General features: G+C 41.2%; 1 protein-coding gene across 1 annotated transcript; it reads left to right on the top strand.

The window, feature by feature from the left end:
• Positions 1 to 5,936: 5,936 nt before the first annotated feature.
• Positions 5,937 to 19,500, top strand: capn12 (calpain 12). The gene is made up of 22 exons (XM_041940432.1): positions 5,937 to 6,442; positions 7,400 to 7,469; positions 8,321 to 8,439; positions 11,228 to 11,361; positions 11,512 to 11,683; positions 11,767 to 11,850; positions 12,769 to 12,854; positions 12,956 to 13,033; positions 13,392 to 13,582; positions 13,679 to 13,932; positions 14,023 to 14,034; positions 14,130 to 14,209; positions 15,441 to 15,563; positions 16,440 to 16,476; positions 16,561 to 16,632; positions 16,739 to 16,784; positions 17,105 to 17,166; positions 17,504 to 17,572; positions 17,676 to 17,754; positions 17,863 to 17,979; positions 18,843 to 18,895; positions 19,002 to 19,500. Exons 1-22 carry the CDS (start codon positions 6,242 to 6,244, stop codon positions 19,026 to 19,028), a joined length of 2,166 nt encoding a protein of 721 aa, XP_041796366.1. The 5' UTR covers positions 5,937 to 6,241; the 3' UTR covers positions 19,029 to 19,500.
• The last annotated feature ends 1,655 nt before the right edge of the window (positions 19,501 to 21,155 follow it).

The raw sequence follows: 21,155 nt of genomic DNA, 5'->3' as shown, positions 1-21,155 counted from the left end.
CTTTCATGCAGCTTAAAGTGCTTTACAACAAAGAAATCAGAAAAGAAGACAGAATGAACATAAAAACAGGCATAGAAAAAACACGTCATAATGATGTAGAAAAGGGGATTAAACTAAAGACAATGCATGAGATAAGATGGAAAAAAAAACACTGAATTATAGAAACAAAAATAAAGTTAAAAACAGATCACACAGAATGCATAAAATCAAGTAAAATTCAACAATTTAAAAGAAGTGCAGCATAACTGTGAAGCAAAGCACAAAACTTTCTGGCCTCTATCTGGAAGTCAAAGCTAGTTAAAGGCCGAAGAGAGGAGTTTTTAGATTTCGTTTAAAAATATTCAGTTGGCTTCCCTGATATCTATAGGTAGTGCCTTCTAGAGCTTTGGGGCGTAATTGATTTTCTTTTGGCTCTTACTTGGAACTTCCAATAAACCAGCAGCAGATGATCACAGTGTTCTTGAAGGCAAATAGTGAACAAGGGATTTCACAATGTAGCCTGTTCCTAGCCCATCAAGGGCTTTGTATACAAGGAGTCGGACCTTAAATCAATTCTGAATGTTACAGGAAGCCAGTGCAGAGCAGCTAAAACTCTCTCTGTGCTCTCTCTTCTCGGTTCTGGTTAATAGCCGAGCTGCAGAGTACGATTAATACGATTGGATATAATATATTAAATATGAATTGATACATTAGATAAAATAAGTTAGATTTGATACAATAAAATATGATGACATGATATTATGCATAAAATACATTAGATATGATATGATCTGATACAATATAGTAGATATATGTTATGACATGATATGATATGATATGATAGATGTGATGCAATATGATACAATACATTAGATACACGATACAATATCATGCGATATGATATGACATGATACAATACGATACATTAGATGTGACACGATACAATAAAATGTTATACATACAATACAATAGATACGATAAGATACATTAGCTAAGATATGGTATGATATGTTAGTTATGATAGAATACAATATGATAGATCATGTATGATACGTTACATTAGATATGATACAGTACATCAGAAATGATGCCACACAATACTATAAGGTAATGTTCAATACAATATGAAATGATCAGATAGGATAAGATACAGTACGATGCAATACAATATGGTGCAACATTATTATGATGTGACATGACCAGACTAGATGAAACAGTGTAAAAATATGCACAAGTCATCTGTTGCATGATAATAACACAAAATCTCAGTAAACAGTTATTACCTGACATGTAAGGCCTCCAGAGTCAACAAGTGAAATGTTTGACACTCACTTTGTGTACCCTGACATTTACGTGTGTCCCACCACCACCTCTCCCCTTTTCCTGCTGTACTGCTTGAGAGAGGTGAGCAACGTTGTGGTCAGAAAAGTTTACATGTGTTTACATCGCATTTTTAAGTTTACTTGCTGCTGTGAAGTGTGCTAAAGCATTCCTGTCATTTAATCCGTGCAGGAGCACAAACTGGTTGAGCTTGACCAGCAGTTGTGTTTACTGCTCTTTGTCGGAGATCACCTCCAAAGACGTCCGTGTCTGGATGTCACATGCAGGACTCTCAACACAGACCAGTTACAGTTATTCAGAGTGGATCATGACTCCATTTTTAGTTCTTGGAAGAACTTTGATTTCAGGACTAAACCTTCTTTTCTTGCTCTTCCATTTTGTTCATACAAAAGGCTAGAAGTTCGTTTTGTTATTGTCAGGACAATGAAATTAAACCAAGTTACTATGCCAGGTTGTTTTAGGATCTTCTGAGCATTAACTTGCACACGGCGACAAGTTGACTGACAGCAGCTGTGACTGATGAGTGGGCGGGGTAACCAAACAAATGACACACAGGTGTTTTGTGAATGGTGCTGCCTGTGCACTCGCTCTGCAGATCAATAAAGGTGTGTTTTAACAGTTTAGTACAGCATTGTTTTGGTGCCTGATCTGAGCTTCTCAGGTGGATTTTTTGTTTTGATTGGAAAAGGGTGACTTTTGCATAATATCCTGTTTACTGGCAAGTGTCTCTTTACACCGACACTATACTATTCATGTATAGGGCTTCAAGGATGAGTTAAAATGCAACCAAACACTTGCTGGCAAACTGTTCCTCAAATGTCTATTATTGTCTTTTTCTTTCTTAAATGCACACACACACACACACACGCACACACACACACACACACACACACACACACACACACACACACATTTACTCTGTTCTTGCTGCACCTGGTGACCCTCCTGGTGAACCTGACACACACACACATATTCAGTTGCTCAGGTAATTACACACACACACATGCACACACAAACACAGATTCTGGTCAGTCAGTTGTTTCTCATCCAGTCCAGAAATGTCCATAAATGCCGGAAAAACAAGATTTGCCCCCTCTGTACACACACATACACACACACACATGCACACAGTGCTGGGGTCAGAGGTGCTGCCTGGATAGCATGCAGAGTAAGGTTAGGAGGTAGAGTTCAGTCCTGTGACAGGTGAAAATGCTTTCATGTGTTTGTTCGCTGCAGGCCTGAGGGCAGGTGAACTGCAGTTTCCAACCGCCTCGACCAGAGTCCCGGCGTGCAACAAATGTCCGCTGTCAGCCTGTTTGTATAACTCTTTATGTGTCACATGCTTTTTCCAGCTGCCTTCTCATTTCTTTTGCACGCTGCATTGGATCAGTATGAAGGATCCTTCATTACTTACTTCTCCATAAAGTCCATTCAGAGATGTCTTATAATGATGAGCTACATACATACATAAAGTTCACATTAAACATAAAGGCAGCTGAGAGCCTCATCACTGCTAGTGTTTTTTTTCCCATCTATAGAAACACAAACACAACATGTACACAGATGTAAACAAACATGTAAACAGCTGGATGGGTGTGACCCTCTAACAAAGAAAAAACAGCAAAATGTTATTAAAGTCTAAAAAGTCCTCACTGTGCAGCAGAATTCCCCCTGTCAAGGTTATATTCTGATATATTTTATTAGCAGATTTAGATGTAAGCAGTATTTGGTTCAGTGGGATCTCCACACGCAAAAACTGAAAGAATACAGTGATTATTTTACTGCCCCACTTTTAAAACCAGCAATATTTTGTTAACACTATGACTTAATTTCAAAATTAATTTAACCATAAATTACAGAGAAAAAAAATATAGGGGCAGAAGTGCTTCACAAGGAAAATTATTTACTATTTTACGTATTTTCTTGTGATTTCTGCTCAGTGTTGCTGGGGGCTCCTTAAGTTGCCCCTCTCCATCTCCCGGCCCGTTCAGGCTGGTGTGATGTGTGTGAGTGATGCGGCAGAAAACCGTCCGGGACAAAGCGGGTTAACCAGCAGGGAGAGTGAGAGGGGCCCAGGGGCTGCTGGTGCCGGGGTCGTGGGATCAGAGCAGGTCATGGAGTTGTGGGAGTGTCTGCTCGGCCCTCTGACCTTTGTCACTGAGGCTTCCTATAATCCTGTCCTCAAAGACCATACGGACATAATGGAGAGACCATGAATGGAGTTAAATGGTGACCATTAGGCAGATCTGTGTCGCTATTCTTCTTGTTTGTTTAGTCCCGGTCAGTCTCACGTTTTCAGTGTAATCAGGCGTGTGATGGAGGGACGGCTGGAGACGCCTGAAGAGGCCTGGAGTGAGCACAGCAGGAAAACTGTTTGTTGGAGATGGATATCCACCTAAACGTAATGAATGACACGACACAAGAGGACAGAGAGGAGGGGAACAGTAATTGGACGTCCACTTGAGATTATTTGAGTCCTGACCGGAGTTCACAAGACCTGGTCCACACAGGAGGAGGACAAAGCACCCCCCCGTTTAGTCAATATAGGTGTCACAGCAAGTCCTCATGAATAACACGTTGCACCAGTCTATGCAAAGGACATCCGTTTTAAGACATGTATGCTGTCTTATGTTGAAGCACTGATGATCAATCCCCATCAAAACAAGTTACAAAATATCTAATGTATGTGAGATTGTTCTAAGGTTAAGATATTAACTGCACAAGAAAGAGAAAAACAGTGAAATAATGGCCTGTTTTTTAAGAAAATTCTTACTTTCTTTACGTTTTCTGTATGTAAGTGTTGGAAGATATTAAAAATCAAGCCACCACTTGATTATAAAGTACTTATAAATTGTGCATAATGGCTTTGTAAATGGTTCGTAACTTATTCTTTATGGACCAGATATGAGAGAACGAGAAAAACCTTTGGGTTGCCCGTTTGTAAAATTTTTTGCTTAGTGAATCATTATTAATGTAACGAGACTCACTTTCTAAGAAGTCATCAACTCTGAAGTGTTGAATGTTCATGCATTATCAATAAAAAGTTTTCACAACAATCCATCAAGTCATTCATTGTTAAAAAATTGTTCAGACAGAGCAATGCACTGAAGCAAGTGTCCTGCTGGAGGATGATCATTCACAACCTGGCAACCAAACGTTGCCCTCATCACTGGCTTTGAACTGATCTATAAAGCATTCTTAAGTGATTTATTAACATAAAAAAAGGCTTTAATGACAACTTATATAGCCTTTACCGAAATGCCTGTTAAACATGTACAACTTGCTGCCTGTAGCCAAAATGAAAGCGAGCCAAATATTTGGAAACTCAGCTATAAAGCAGAATCAGTGCCAACATCAGTGTCATATTTCTGCTGTGCAGCGTCATCTCGTGCACTCTTCCTCAATTTGTGTTTGGCATACTGTCATGATTTTTGTGCCTGTTCCACATCACATATAACAGACAGAGTCAATGTCAGAGGTTCTTCCAAAAAAACTCAAACACACTGAATGCTTTCCCTGCATATTCATGTATGTCAAGCTAGCAAATAAGCATTATCATGACACTGGTTATTAAGCTGTCTGAAATTTTGAAATGTTGTGTTCATTGTAGCATTTGTTTTGTTTTGTTTTCTTTTTTTCGTTGGAATGATGTTCAGGCCCAGCATCTTTTTTCAGAAACAAAAAAATTCTTTGAATATGTGAAAGTGACCTGCACATGAACACATCAACACTTTTATCAGCTCCTCTTTTCTCTAATGTAAAAAAAAAGGCTTCTGGACAGTAAAACAGCTGTTTCAGGAGATTTTAGTGAGTAAAACAAACCTGAAACTGCAAAGGTCGGATAGATTCATCATTTTACATGAACTATGAGCAAAAGATGTGAGCTGAGAAAGTCTGTGTCTGATGCACAATAAAAGCATTCATCAGACTTCTTCTATAGCATCTGCGTTGGTGATCATGATTAAGTTACTTCAGAGTAAAAGTAATTTCCTGTTGTGTGCTTCTTGTCTACTTCTTGTAATCAGGGGGAATTTTACATTGTCATATTGTTTGCTGTCAGTTGAACGAACCCGGAGTTCACCCAGGATATTTGTAAAATGCCCCCCCACCAAACACACACAAACACACACACACACACGCACGCACGCACGCACACACGCACGCACGCACACAGAGTAGCTGTGGTGATTGGGGGTCTGGTGGTCCTTTATGTGGAGTAGACTGACACCTAGTGTCTGCTGAGAAAACTGACCTATTGATCTACGTGATTTGATAATAATCAGCCTCCTGTTTAACAGAACGGTATTAGATCAATATGTCTGTAAACATGCTCGACAAACTGATCACTTCACTTCATGATATATTTAACACGATGGTTGTGAGTTTCTGTCTCTCTTCTGAAACGCAAACCACATTTGAACACATTTCATTTAAAGACTGACTGACTGATTTACAGCTTCGTGTGCGGAAATAAAGAGGTGGCGCGTTTTTACGAGTCTGCATTGAGTTCGGGGAAGCTTCGCGTACAACAGGCTGAATAAATAATGAAAAACATGTCGTGGAGGTTTTTGTGCCGGCAGTGGCGGGGGGCAGGGGGCAGGGGACTTGGTCAAGCCCCCCGTCGTCCAGCTTTTCTTGCGGCCTAATTGCAGCTTGTTGCACCCCTCTCTCCACTGAGGATGGCAGTGATGATGGACGATAACTTATGTGAGATCAAAGAGGCTGTTGGCACCGTGTCATTACTCCGACTCCAGCTCTCCACGGCCCTCGGCGCTATGCATACCTTTCCGGGCTGCGCGCAGCCGGGGAGGCGCTCCGGGTGGGCCCTCACTGACTGAGGTGGGTGTGCGCTTTAAACTGTATTTAAGCACCGGCTGCTCACACTTTTTGGGGAGTTTTTTACTGTACATCCACCGACAGCATGGCTACCGACAAGGAGGCACCTCTGGGCTCCATAGAGAACCCGATCAAGTTCTGGGATCAGGACTTTAAGACTCTCCTGGAAGAGTGTCTGAAGTCGGGACAGCTGTTTGAGGACCCAGCCTTTCCAGCCGAGCAGAAGTCCATCGGCATGCCGGAAGATCCGGATCCGAACAAGGCAATCAAGTGGCAGCGACCCAAGGTAGACCAGTGCGCCTGTCATGTTGTGACTGTGTGTCAGCTGCAGTTGTTATCCAGATGTTGAAGGGCGTTGTGTTTTTGTTATATATAATTGTATAATAATTAATAGATGATGATAAATACACACATGTTTTGGAAAAAATGTTATGCAGGTATACCAGCATTTCATATAAAGGAAGGTTGTGCATGTGCACGTTTCAGCTTGTTTTAGCCACTTGTTCTTTTTCTTTTTCTAAACAATAAAGCACTGTGAAATGTATTTCCCACTATCTTCCTGGCACTGCTTCTTCACAGGAAGCTGCGTTTAGCTGATAGTTATTCAAACAGGTGTGGCTCAGGTCTGAGGAGCTTGCTACCTGGAGGAGCCTCCTCAAGAGAAGAAGAAGACAGTAGCTGAAGAAATAACACAGATGATGCTGTCAGCAAGTTAAAAGCAGTCTCCCAGAATATGAGAGTAATGAATTATCACAAATTAAATGTTCATTCACATAAAGTCTGAATACAGGATTAAAAACTGATTGATTATACAGACAAAATGTGTAAACCTCATGGAGAAAATAGGTATGGCCACTATAGTATTATTATTATTATTATTGTTGTTGTTGTTGTTGTTGTTGTTGTTGTTATTGATTTATCTGCTGATTTACTTCTTGTCTGGTCAATAAAGTGTCAGAAAATAGAAACACATGCTCATCACATTTTATCAGATGTCCTGTTTTGTCCGACAAACAGTTGGATCCCAAAGATATTCAGTTTAATATTACAGATGATGAAGAAAACCAGCAAATATTCACACTCGAGGAGCTGGAACAAGTGATATTTTTGTGCCAAAAAAAGAGAAAAGGATTTCAGCAATCTTTATTGCATAAAGTCATAATGTTGACACACCACGCTCAGTCATAAAACCAGTTTGTGGTGTTTCAGCGTGTTGCACTCATGTTGTGCTCCATCTCTGTAGGAGATCAGTGCGAACGCTGTGTTTGTGGAGGGCACGACTGGGACCACTGACATCTGTCAGGGCCAGCTGGGTGAGTACATCAGGAAAACCTCGACGTCCACACACATTATCTCCGCTGCTCATGTACCCTCCTCGAGGAATGACCGCTGAAGCTGGAATACTTCGTGCTGAGTTGTCTTGAATTGGCATCCACACAACATCCACATAACCAAAAGCTGACACACTCCTTTATGGAGCTGTACTCATTTTTTTTTATTACTGTAAGATGCAGTGACTTCAGCATTTGATGACTGCCCCGCACAGCCCCAGGGACCCAGCTTCAAACACACAGTGAGGGGCAAAGAGGAGTGACACTCTTTTTTTCCCAAACCCAGAATCTGCAGGGGGGTCCATTTCCATCCTAGCCCCATCTTTAACAGCCCACAGATTCTGTTCTAATCCGTGTTGTTCAGTCTGTTTTCTATTTGTGGTGAACTGTAAGATTTTTTTATGCACAACAGCAAACTCTCCTTCGTCTTCTGGGATTTCAGTATTGATGGTTCGTGTCCCCAGCTGCGTGCAGATGTGTACAGACCGACCTCCCCCTTCCTCTTCTTCTTCCTCTTGAGTTTTATGTCATCTTTCCAACTGTATCCCAGGACGTGTTTTCCATGATTTACGCAGATACCAACAGTAACTGCAGCATCTGCAGAGAAACAGCATGGAACAGATGTTTGCTGTTGAGGAGGAATGTGGCTTATTGCAGAGTGTGTGAGAGACAGAGTTTAACCTGTCTGAAAAGAAAATGACGAAACATGAATCACACCTCAAGGGAGAGCGATGCTTTCTGGGCTCTTGAATCATCTCATATGTCAATACAAATCATGTTAAAATATGCTTTTTCTGCATAACATCTTCATGTGTTTTTGTTTTGTTCATCAGGCAACTGTTGGCTGCTGGCGGCGCTGTCCTGTCTGACCATGCACCCCACGCTCTTTGTGAAGGTGGTGCCGCCCGGCCAAAGCCTGTCCGAGCCTTATACGGGGATCTTCCATTTTAGGGTAAGTGCAGTTAGATTAGATGTGCAGCAGAGAACCTCTGACTGGCTGCCCTCTTTGCTAATGAGAAGAGTTGATAATTAGACCCTTAATCAAACCAGCTGAGACTCACACCTTGTTTGCTGCGGACCAACAAAAAAACATACACACATTAAAACAGTCTTCCTTATATGCTGTAATGTACCATGCATGCCCGAGCTTCGTCTCATCTCTCGCCCAATCTTTGCCTGGACATGTTGCTTGATGTTCTTCACAGAAGCAAATACTTATACTAAGCTGGAAGTCAGTCAGGATGCGCACGTCGAGGTTTCAACCATTTATTTCAACAACAATATGCATTTAATTTGGCCGTGTGGTTCTACTTATTTGATACTGGAGAGTAAATCTGAACACATACTGAAAAAAGCATTCAAACTGCACATAAATCTAAATTCTTAAAGTTTAACTTTGTTTGGGATTGTTCACCACAAAATGCCAATATCAAGTAACATAATAACATACTACAGGCCTAAAGGAGTGCTGCACTGATGTAGCATCACACTTCTGCAACACTGCTGGACTCATGATGGACAGTTTTTTTTTTTTTTTTTTATCAGAATCGATGCAGCAGAAGCAGAGATTAGTCTTTGTTATTCCAATGATTTTTCTTCCTTGTCATGGCCTGCCTACATTACCCACAATGCAGCTCGAACACCAAAAATTTGGTGGGAGATGCAGGTGTGTTATGCTCCTAGCCACGAATGTTGCCTCTAGCCTCAAACAGAGATGAGGAGCGGGCTTCAGAAGGCTGGTGGGGTCACTTCTTTCTAACTTCACACCTCCAGATTTTTTTTATATACTTGTAGTCTTCAGACCGAACTGACACTACCTCAAGTGACCTCACCTGAGGCTTTATTACCTTAGCTTATAAATATTATTATACTGAAGTTACATGTTCCACATTCCAACATTAATCTATGTTTAATCAAATAAACCACACACCAAATCTGAGGCCAGATAGTGTTCCAGGAATACTATACACATAGAGGGGGAGGACTGGGGGGTTACCGGGGCCTCCAAGCAAATTAACCTACAGACAGTTCTTGGGAGGTCAACCATAAAACAGCTTTCCTGTGTTTGCCTGAAGTACTGTGATCCTCAATCTGTACTGATCACAGATCAGATATGATACACAGTCTGTGTTGTGAGTGTAAATACTGCATTTAAGACCTGACAGAACAAGCCTAAAATATTAAGTTGGATTTATATGCCTCCCTAACTCTACTTTATTTTCACACTTGCCCATTTCATGTAATTTCATGTAATATTTTAATCTTATCAGATTTGGCGTTTTTCTCTTAGACTTTGTCCATTTTCAGTGAGGTGCCTGCATCATTTACAGCTCTGGCATTTAATTAACGGATCAAACAGGTATCAGCTCATCCAGCGGCCTCACACGTAAGAAGAGACAAACATAAAACCTCATCTTTATCACCTCATTTGAAGTGGTAATTTTAATTTTAAGAGTTAATCATTCACCGGCTCTGACACGCAGAGATCAATAAAATTTCACCTTATTAGACATACCAATCCTGTAAAAGCAAACACTAGTTAGATATAGATCATTTTTACGTCTTTTTCTGGGTGGTTGTTTCTCCTCGGAGCATTGGACCTTTAGAGGCTGTTAGAGCGATTGTGACATGACTTAACAAGCAGGACGGAAAGACTGGAAACTAATTTTGCCTTGTCAGGGTGATGGGAGAGCAGTCCAGACATGCAGGTAGTGACTACCCCTGGGACACACACACACGCACACACACACACACACACACACACACACACACACACACACACACACACACACACAGCTGCAGGTATGAAAGGCCAGTGCAGGCCTGTTCTTGGCCGCTGCTGTGTACTAACAGTTAGCAGTACAGTACACCCCCGTAGTCATGACCAGTAACTGCCTTGGAAGGAGGTTTAGTAGATTTAATCCGACGAGAGAACAGTGTTTATTTAACCTGTCTTTTTATGGGCCTCAGAGATCTGATATCGCCTTAATTCTATTTAGTGTTCTCTCAAAACATTTCAATGTCTCCTTGATGTTTTTGCTCAGCTTTGTGCTGAAATGTGTCATGTGATTGTCAGTGACGGGAAAAGTACTCAGAGTACCAAGTATTAAACATTATCCACTATAAGTTACCCCAGACCAGTAGGGATGTAGCAACAAAGCCATCGAGTGTTTTGAATTGAGTGAGGATGTGTTGTATTGCTTATGAATTCAACTTTCAGTTTGTAAGAGGAATGATGTGTTATTTCTTCCTTCAAAAGCTTCAAAACTTGCTTTAAAGAATCTATATTGATTTTAAAAATATATATTGATTATTGATATTATGCCATGTTTTATGATAACAATTCCATACCTTATTGGCAGACAGACACTATTTAGCAGCTTGAGAGACAGATATTTCCTTCAACAGTTGGTAGAGACCCAAAACAGAGCTAAAAGAGAGTGAATATTGAATTAAATTCACCAGTTGGATAGAAGGACAGCTCCATATGATTGTGAAGGTTGCTCAGTAACTGTCGTGTATGTAGCACATGGACTCAGAAGGTGATGATACTCATTGTTGTGTTTACAGTTTTCTGCTGCCCCCAGGTGGCTAAAAACATCAGTTGTTGCAGGTTAAAGGGAAATATTGGAGACGTGGACTTCTGCACCTTAGCTTTCTTCCTGAATCATTACATCCATTTATGCTCTGTTCTCACCATTCCTCTTCCTATCTCTCTCTCCCTGTGTGTCCCTTTGCAGTTCTGGCAGTATGGTGAGTGGGTGGAGGTGGTTGTGGATGACAGGCTGCCAGTACGCCAAGGCCGTCTGCTCTTCAGCTACTCTCACACCCGCAACGAGTATTGGAGCGCCCTGGTGGAGAAGGCCTATGCCAAGTCAGTTGCCACTACCAGCATATGTTTCTGGGCTGTAATGTCTGAGATCACCCACTCCTTTCCTGTGTGTGTGTGTGTGTGTGTGTCATTACAGTGACATGACAAAAATATACAGCCACCGGAGATAACTTTGTCACGTCTCGTGCATAGGTTAGTTGGATGCTACGGAAGCCTGAAGGGGGGCAATATTTCAGAGGGGATGGAGGATTTCACGGGAGGCATCGCCTACTCGATGCAGGTCTCATCTCGTACCCCTCGAGTCCTCTGGAGGTCTCTGACAGCCGCCCTGTCTCGAGGCAGCCTGCTCAGCTGCTTCATCCAGGTGCATGCACAACTCGACATGTTCACACTGCACGGGTGGATGCCAATTTAGATCTATTCAAGCTTCCCTCTTTGTCCTCCCAGGCCAGCAGCTACCATGAGGTCGGTAAAGTGACGGGAGACGGGCTGGTAAAGGGCCACGCTTACGCCATCACTGACACTGACAAGGCCAGTACCACACAGAGACGACACTGAACTGCTGCCACTGTTTATTGCTGCATGTATCATGTTCATGTTTGTTTCTGCAGTGATCAGTTTCTCCACAAAAACAGCAGTAATCTAAAAGCATTTCATGTTATCTCATCTCATTTCATCTTAATCTAATACAATTCAATGCAACATAATCTCACTGAAATCTAATCAAGTCTCATTTTATCTCATCCTGTTACAACTTTATCTACTATAATTTAATCTAATCTCATCTAAATGTAGTAAATTCATTTTATATGATATCATTAACATTTAATTTAGCCTCATACTGCTTCGGAATTGAAGGGAACCAAACTGAATCTCATTTCATCTCATCTAATCTAAATGAAACAACATAATTTCAAATCATGTTATCCAATTTAATATAATGTAATCCAATTTCATCTCATTTCATTGCATGTTTTTCTAATATCATCTCATTTGATCTCCTCTCATCTCTTTCTAGTTTTTTTGAATCTTTTGTAATTGAATCTCATCTCATCTATCTAAAATAATGCATCAATCTAACATACAGTAATCTCACTGAAATGTAATCCAGTCTCTTTTCATCTCATCTCAGCACAGTCAGATCAACCAAATCTATGATATAATATAATATAATATAATATGTCATTCTAATATCATCTCATCTCATTTCATTTCAACCCAGTCTGACCTTATCTCATCTAGTCATACTTTATTGCATCTTATCTAAATAATCAAAGGTAGTTTAATCATATTTCATTGCATCTCATTTTAAATTAACCAAATAAGTCGTCCTGGCATCTCATCATATCCTTCAGTCTCATAGACAAGACTATCCTAGAACTGTTCCATTTGTAAATCTAAAATAAGATTTTACTCTTGAGTTAGTTTCTTCTCTCTTTCACATTTTAGGTGACGAAAGCGTCAGATGAGATTTGGCTGCTGAGGCTTAGGAACCCCTGGGGCTTTGTGGAATATCGCGGACCCTGGAGTGACAAGTGAGGGAGCTTCCTGTTTGTGTTTGTTGTTAGAGAGAGCCCACTCGCTCACAGACTACAGTACCTCCACAGATGTTGAGTTTCTCCGTGTGTGACTGCAGGGGTAAAGAGTGGGATGACGTGGACAAAGCAGAGAAGGAAAGGATTGAGCTGAAAAAGAAAGAAGATGGAGAGTTCTGGTACGTGGCAGCAACTTGAACACACCAATTTACATGATTTAACAACGTCTCACCTGTGGCGGAGGACGTATTCAGATCCTTTACTTTACTTTACTTTACTTTAACTTATCGATACCACACTGTGAAAAATACTACATTACAAGTAAAAGTCCTACATTCAAAATGTCAGATTGTAATCTAAAAGCTGTCGGACAGATGTGATGGACCAAAAAGTACAATATTTGCCTCTGAGAAGTATGAAGTTACGGAAAGTACAGTTATTGTGAACTACAGTACTTGAGTAAATGTACTTAGTTACATTCCACCGCTGCCTCTCACAAACTAGCGGGTCTCTGATGTGACTCATCCTCCCTCTCAGGATCAGTGCTGAGAATTTCTCCAGCCTGTTTGACATAGTGGAGCTCTGCAGCGTGAATCCGGACACTCTGGTGGAGGGACACACACCCGCCTCTCCTTCCTCTCCTGCCTCCCCGTCCATCTGGACCATCAGTGAACATGAAGGATTCTGGGTACCTGGGAGCTCTGCTGGTGGTAGCCGCAGATACAACAGTATGTTTATGACTTTATGTTGCGTATTCGAACCCTACCTGGAGATCGTTGAAGTGATCATACTCTTCTTCTTCACGTTTTTTTTTTTCCCCTCAGAGTCATTCTGGAAGAATCCTCAGTTCGAGTTGGTTCTCACAGAGCAGGACAAGCCAGACGACGAGGACGATGACGATGACGAGGATGACGAAGACGACGAGGATGATGAGGCGATGACCCCGGAGGAGAAGCAGAGAGCAGAGAAACAGAAGCAGAAAGCCAAACAGTGCACCGTGCTGGTGGAGCTGCTGCAGAAAAACCGCAGGAGCAAGGATAAAGTCCACTTCCTCTACATGGGCTTCCACATCTATAAGGTCACACCTCCTCCACCAGACTTCCACTTTACTTCAGCTCATTCTGTCTATGAAATAACTCACATCTGTCTTTGTGTTTCTTCTGTACAGGTTCCTCCTGAGGTGGGTATCTCATTTATACATTTTCACTGCTTGAATTAATATCAGAACAATCTTATATTCTTAGTAATTATTATGTTGGATCTGTCTTCATGCAGCTGCGGGGTGTGTGTCTGAGCCGCAACTTCTTCATGACAAATCGCCCCGTGGGTCGCTCTGGGAAATATAAGGCACAGAGGTACAAGACCAGCACGAGAGGAATTTACCACTTTTTATTAATTATTACACAGTCTCTTCATTAGCAGAACTTTGGTGCTGGTGATTTTACTTGGTGCCTTCAGGGGCTGTAAAACATATGTATTGTGTGTGTTGAATCAAGTGTGATCCCAGTTTAGTTTATTCCTCCAACTTGCTTCCACACAAAACCAAATAATAGCTGTGCAACTAAATGCAAATCTCAAATTTGTGTAAAATGATTACAACTCAAATGATCTGAAGTCACTATTTTTATGTTACATGATTGCCTGAAAAATTCTTTGGTAATTTTCTTTATCTGGAAAATAAAATTTTACTTTTCAATCCAAAACAAGAAATTTCATTTGGTCATAACACAACAGAGTCCATTAAACATGTTTAACAGAACTCATTGTTGCACATGACCCTGATGGTGACAGCTATGAAACATGTGAACAGTCTTGTCTGTGTAAAACATAAATGGAAACAGAATGTGATGATTCGCAAAACACAGAAACCCCAAATTTAACTGAAAGTAGCAAAAAGTCAACATATCTAATGTTGAAACTGCGAAAATTCAGTCTTTTTGAAAATAATGTCCTCATTTAGAATTTGATGCCAGCAATACGTTTCAAAAAGTTAGTGGCAACAAAAGACTGGAAAAGCTGTGAAATGCTGAGAGAAAACACCTGGTGGAGGATCACAGTTATCATCAGGGTAACTGGCAGCAGGTGAGTAAGATGATTGGGTATGAAAGGAACCTCCAGAGAGGCTCAGTCGCTCTGAAGTAAAGATGAGGAGGGGAGTCACCACTCACCACCATCCCGCTTCTCGCTTTCATTGTCTGCGGAACATAAATTCATGAACAGATTCAAGGACTGTGAAGAAATCTCTGTACACAAGGGGCGAGGCAGAAAACTGATAGTGGAAGGCTGTGATGTGATGCCTGCATCAAATTCTAAATGAAAATATAAGATACAATGAAATTTCTCAGTTTCAACATTTGATATGTTGTCTTTGTGCCATTTTCAATTAAATATGTGGTTTCATTGTTTTAGAAATCATCACTTTCTGTTTCTATTTACGTTTCATGGTGTCACAACTTTTTTGCGAACAGGGCTAAAACATGCACAGAATATTAACTTGACCTATCGTTTTTAGTTGATCATTGAGAGTTTTATAGCTGATAACTTGTTGGAAGTCAATAAATATAAGTTATTAACCTTGTCACTCAGGGGTGTGTGGAGGAAGCTGCATCTGGACCCGGGTAACTACATCCTCGTGGCGTCCACCTATAGACCCAACCAGCCCGGAGAGTTCTTTGTTCGCATTTTCTCCAAGACTGGAAACACTCTGGGGTAAGATGGAAGGATTTAGCTTTGACAACTCAACTCCATGTCATTTTTTTCTCTCCTCCACCATAACACCAACAGTCTGGTGTGAGAAAAACTGCTCCATTTACAAACCGCCTCATTTAAATGTTATGTGCTGTGTGTGTGCGTCTCCTTGCGTCATAGATTTTCTGTGAAATCATTAGACACACTTCCTGAGGGATCCACAACACCCCTGAATCACCTCCTCCCGCACTCACTTTCAACAGCAGAGTCATAGTCACCCACACTCCCCTGGACCTGCACTCAAACCTAGATTCATTACACTAATGTATGATTCAAAAAAATGACAATGAGACTCAACAACAGGCTATTAAAATCACCTTTTATGGCTTCTGTTAGAGACAACAGTCAATTAAACAACCAAGAGCAGCGTAGTCTAAGTACTCACAGACTGCGATAATCATCTTCATTTTCCAGTGATGGAAAATTACATTTATCAAGTATCGTTCTTACACACAATTCTGAGGTACTTTACCTGAGTATGTCCAGTTAAGTTGTTTTATACTTCTTCACCACTAAATTTCTAAGGGAAATATTGCATTGCAATGTGATGTCTTGCCATAGGTTAAAGGCAGGGCCACACTTGTGGTTTCAGTATGTGGTTGATAAAACCTGCTCAGGTTGGATTTATTCTTATTTTTATCACATTGCACAAGAATTTTATCACACACACACTTGTAACTGTAAAGGAGTATTATCACATATTGCTACTGTTATTTGAGTAAAGGATCTGAGCGAGTGTCAAACATTATTTCTGAGTGTGTAAGGGTCAAACTGTATGAAAGTATAATTTAAGAGAGCGACACTGACAACCTGCACCATGTGGTCTTTGTATTCCAGGACTCAGGACTTCACCTGCTCCTCTGGTTTCCTTCAGGTGAGTTCAGTGGTCTCGTCCATATACATCACAACAACAGCCAACAGCAGCTAACCAGAAGGCCTTAATGCGTGTGCCGAACAGGTTATGGCAACTCCCGTCTCACCAGAGGATCGGGTGAGAGTTCAGAAGACTTTTGATGCAGAGGCTGGCACGGTAAGAATTCCTCTTTTTTGTATCACATTAATTGACCAAATAAAAGTGTAACTCCGGGCCTTTGGTTAGACAATCCATACCGATGTATTCTGTCTCCCCCCGGCAGGATGACAGACTGAACGCCAAGGAGCTCATGGCGCTGTTCAATTCAGGTTCCGATCTACCACATTTTTCATGCTTAAGCTTTATCTGGAAATGACACCAAAAGCTTTAAAAAGCTTCACAAGTGATCTTTGATTATATAATACCTGTAATGGCCACTAGGTGGGGGCAAAGTAGTGACACGTTCCCTTGAAAGTTGGAACAGTGAAGCCACAGAGGTCACCTGTCTAGACAGAGGCTCATCGCTGCAGTCAGAGTACATTGAGCTGGGTTAAACTTGTCCTTACCTTCACCTTTCCTCAGATTAATCCAATTAAAACCCCTGTTTTCTGTCTCTGCATCAATCTGTGCCTTTCTTCACTCATCACAGCCCTTGACAAAGATTACCATCTGCCACTGGAGACGTGCAGACAGCTCATCTTTGGAGAGGATGTATCCTTTTGTCCTCAGTATATTTTTTTAATATTACAGTGTCCTTGCAGTACAAGCCATCTTTGGCATTGACTATACTGTAGTGTATATTTGTCTGGTTTATTCAAGCTTACAGGAGTTGCATGTTTTTCATGAGTTAACATTTCAACTGGTGCTGTTAAAACTTGCTTGACCTCTGCTGGTTTTGCATTTCATCGGGGCAGATGCTTGCTGACGAAGGGGTTTAAAATCCCTGTTCTCCAGCTGAGTCATCATGCCGCCCCGCTGCTCACTTTGATTCTCCTTCCTCATAACTTTATCTTCTGTCCTGTTGAGATGTTCTTAACTCCGCTGGCAGACTAAAGGGCGCTCCAGCCTCAGCCGTAAACAAACAGAAACCCTGCTGTCCAGTCTGCGCAATCTGCAGGTACAGCTCAGTGTGTGTGTGTGCGTGTGTGTGTGTTTTGAAGACAGAAAAACAAGGAGTGTTTTGCCAATATTTTTTATTCTGATGCTGCTTTCCTTTTCAGTCCATCTTCTTCCAGTTCGATGAGGACTCCTCTGGGACCATGAGCCCCTTTGAACTCAGTACAGCGCTGCAAGCAGTTGGTATGCACGCACGCACTCAAACACACATGCATCCGCATCACCGTATGCACACGGACGGCTGCTGCTGTTTGGCCTTACGCCTTCATCATCCGCTCCTCTGTTTCCCAGGAATGCAGTGTGACAGCAAGGTAGTTCGGATGCTGTCTGAGCGGTTTGCTTCAGGAGAGCTTCACATGCCCTTCCACAGCTTTGTGTCATGTGTCACCAGGCTGCGCAAGCTCTTTGGTAACACACACACACACACAAAAAAAAAGCCAAACAGAATGACCAAGAATGGAAAAATGTATTCATGAGCACCAGCTGGTCAACTATAATTAATTTGATTATTTCAGGAAGCTCTATGGTCATCTTTCCTTTCCATTTTTACCAATCTGCACCAACTCTGCCACACAGTATCATTATTCGATTATTAATACTCATACAGACACTTGGATGGACAGTTGGATGTGCCAGTTCAATGGAGGACAAGTCAGACCGCCAGGAACTCAAATAATAGACTTTGGTCCATATAAGTTGTTGGAAAATAAAGTACATTTACTTGAGAATTGTAGGCCTGCCTACGTACTATCTTCAGTATATCCATTTATGTTACTCAGTACTTCTATCCTTCTGCTCCTCTTGTTGATAATGATTTCATGACCCTTCAGATTTACCTTGTGAGCCTTTGAAGGAGCCTGATCCCTTGGTTGGGCACCATCTCGAGTAGCTACTGTAACAGGCTGCTTACACACTGCTGCATCAGTATTAGTGTTCTAATATTCTCCTATACTGTATAAGTGATAATTCTTCTGTTATTTTATTTAAGTAGGAATATTGGAGTATTTGTACATCATGCGGTCAGTACTTTTATTTAAATAAAAAGGGTTACGGACTGTTTCTTCCACCACTGCACACAGGAGACTGTTTCTAAAATGCTCAATATATATCTCATGATGGGATTATGTGTTCTACAGTTTGCTTTTAGGTGATGTGTGCAGTTTGTTTTCATAAGAGGTTTTATGCATTTTTGGATTAAATTCAGGATATTTGTTTGTTTAAATGTTTCCAAAGATACTGCATGTAGTCATGTTCTCCCGTCCTCTCCTCAGCTCTGTATGAATCAGAGACCAACCAAGAGGTGAAAGACAGAGGAATCAACGCTGTGAGTGTCCGGACAAATATTCTCTGTTATGTGTTCATTCTGACCTGAACAGAGTTTTTTTGAATTTCTGCTCTGTCTGCTCTAATCACCTGTTATCCCTCCGCAGTGGCTGCTTCAGTTCCTGATGGTATGAGATGCTTCATGAGGAGGGTCCAAACAGACACAGTACGCTGTTGAGTCGAAAGCACAAACTGTATTTCAAAACTTCTGTGTGTTTCTTATGAGAGTTTATGCATTGCTATGCCATTGTTTTATTTTTGCTTCATCTCGTACCATTCTCATGCTTCTGGCTATAGCTTTGATGCTGGTTCAAGGTTCAGTTTTATTGTTGTTACACAATGCAGGATTGCACAAAGAAACACAGTTGTAGTTTCCTCTACAGGACACACACAGAAAAAGTATAAACATATATTCAGATATATAAAAGTCATGCTAAAGGAAGAAATTAAAAGTAAAACTACATATATACACAAAACATATCTACAAATGTGCATATACTATGCATTACTATGCTAATGATATGTGTTATGTAATGCTAATCATTTAATTGTTATGTAGTACTGTTATATTCCTCCACATTGAATAACATTGATTTTATGACAACAGATGTGAGTTTTAAAGGTGTCCTTCTTCCTTTTGTTTTTTCAAAGCATTAATCTACTAAAAAGAAAATTGTTTCAAAACCAGAATATCGTCCACATTATTACCTTTTTGATCAAAGTAACCATCATATTCTAAAGTTGCTCTTTAGAGATTGTGTAATGATGACAAGAAAATGTGCTTCTAAAAATTTAACTGAAATGGCACACATAACTGTTATTACACAACTGAAAGAAAAGAAATCACTGCAACCCCAACAGTTTAGTCATCCATGCACACATGAGCATACCCTGGGTAATATCTGTGCACGCACACACACACACAGAGTCAGAGTGAGTACTGCCTGCCCCACTGAGGGTGTGAGGGTGATGTCTCAGCAGCGCTACACGCACCATCTCTATTCTTATCGCACTGACGCCACGTACAGCGTCAACACACACTCGCCCCCACCTCCACTACATTCCCTCACTCCCTCCATCCATCCCTCTGTCTTTCTCCCCCCCCTCCTGTTCTCTCCAGTAACTGTCTGAGTCTCACAATCTGCATCCTCCTCCTCCTCCCCATTACACGATGGCTGCACACAGGTGCTTGTGCACGCGCACACACATGCACACACACACACACACATATCCGTGAGTGAGCAAATGTCCCTTCTACACATGCTGCTATTAATAGCACCGCTTCCTGTTCATCGTTAGGTGAGTACACACAGGTTGTCCTCGGCAACCGTCCATCTACATTGTGATGGAGAGAAAGTAAAGGATAGGAGAGGAGAGCGGGCCCATAGATCCCTCTCAGTTTCTGGCCTCCATCAATTCTAACTGTTCTATTTTTTTTTTCAAACCCTGTGCTTCCTCTTGTTTGAGTGCCCGAGTTTCAGCTCTGCAGGAGGTCGAACAATGTGACAAGGCTCAACAAGGCTTGTAAAACGAGGTAAAAATGAGGTATCTACAGAGCTAAATGCTAATGTTAGCATGTTAACATGCTCGCATTTAAATGGTAATATGTGGATATTTAGCATGTTCAACGTCTTAGTGTAGTGTATAAGCATGCTAACATTTGCTAATTTGCACTAAACAGAGTACAGCTGAACCTGCGGGAAGGTCCTTAGATGTGCAGGTAAATACTGGACAAATCAAAATAAAACTTTGACCAAATGGTGACGCTAAATGAAAAGTCACTCAAGTTATTACAAGCTGAAGGAAACTTTAATGTGTGAAGCAAATTTCATGGCAATCCATCCAATAGCCATCGAGGCATTTCACTAAAAAACACAAATGAGAACCTCATGGTGGCGCTAGAGGAAGAGATCACCAGCAGGGATCATCCTCTAGGGACCATGAATGTTTGTACAAAATTTCAAGGCAATCCATTTCATAGTTGTCAAGATATTTCAGTCTGGACCAAACCTATGGACCACAATGAGCCCAGAGCCATTCTGCTACCACGGCGAAAAATCAATCATTAAACAACATGAAACCCCTCATTCTCTCCATCCTTGAGTCTCATCACTATATGACTAATCTCAACCCTATAACAAAGACTTAAAAAAAAGAAACATCATTAGGCATGCCAAAATGATTGACATTTCCTTCCAAAATGTATTACTGAAGACGATTGACAACAACTGGCATGTTGGGATTGTAATAGACTGTTTCAC

The sequence above is a fragment of the Chelmon rostratus genome, chromosome 7, assembly GCF_017976325.1.
Source record: "Chelmon rostratus isolate fCheRos1 chromosome 7, fCheRos1.pri, whole genome shotgun sequence".
NCBI lineage: Eukaryota > Metazoa > Chordata > Actinopteri > Chaetodontiformes > Chaetodontidae > Chelmon > Chelmon rostratus.
The sequence above is the reverse complement of the archived record's forward strand: the minus strand, read 5'-3'. Positions and strand labels throughout refer to the sequence as shown.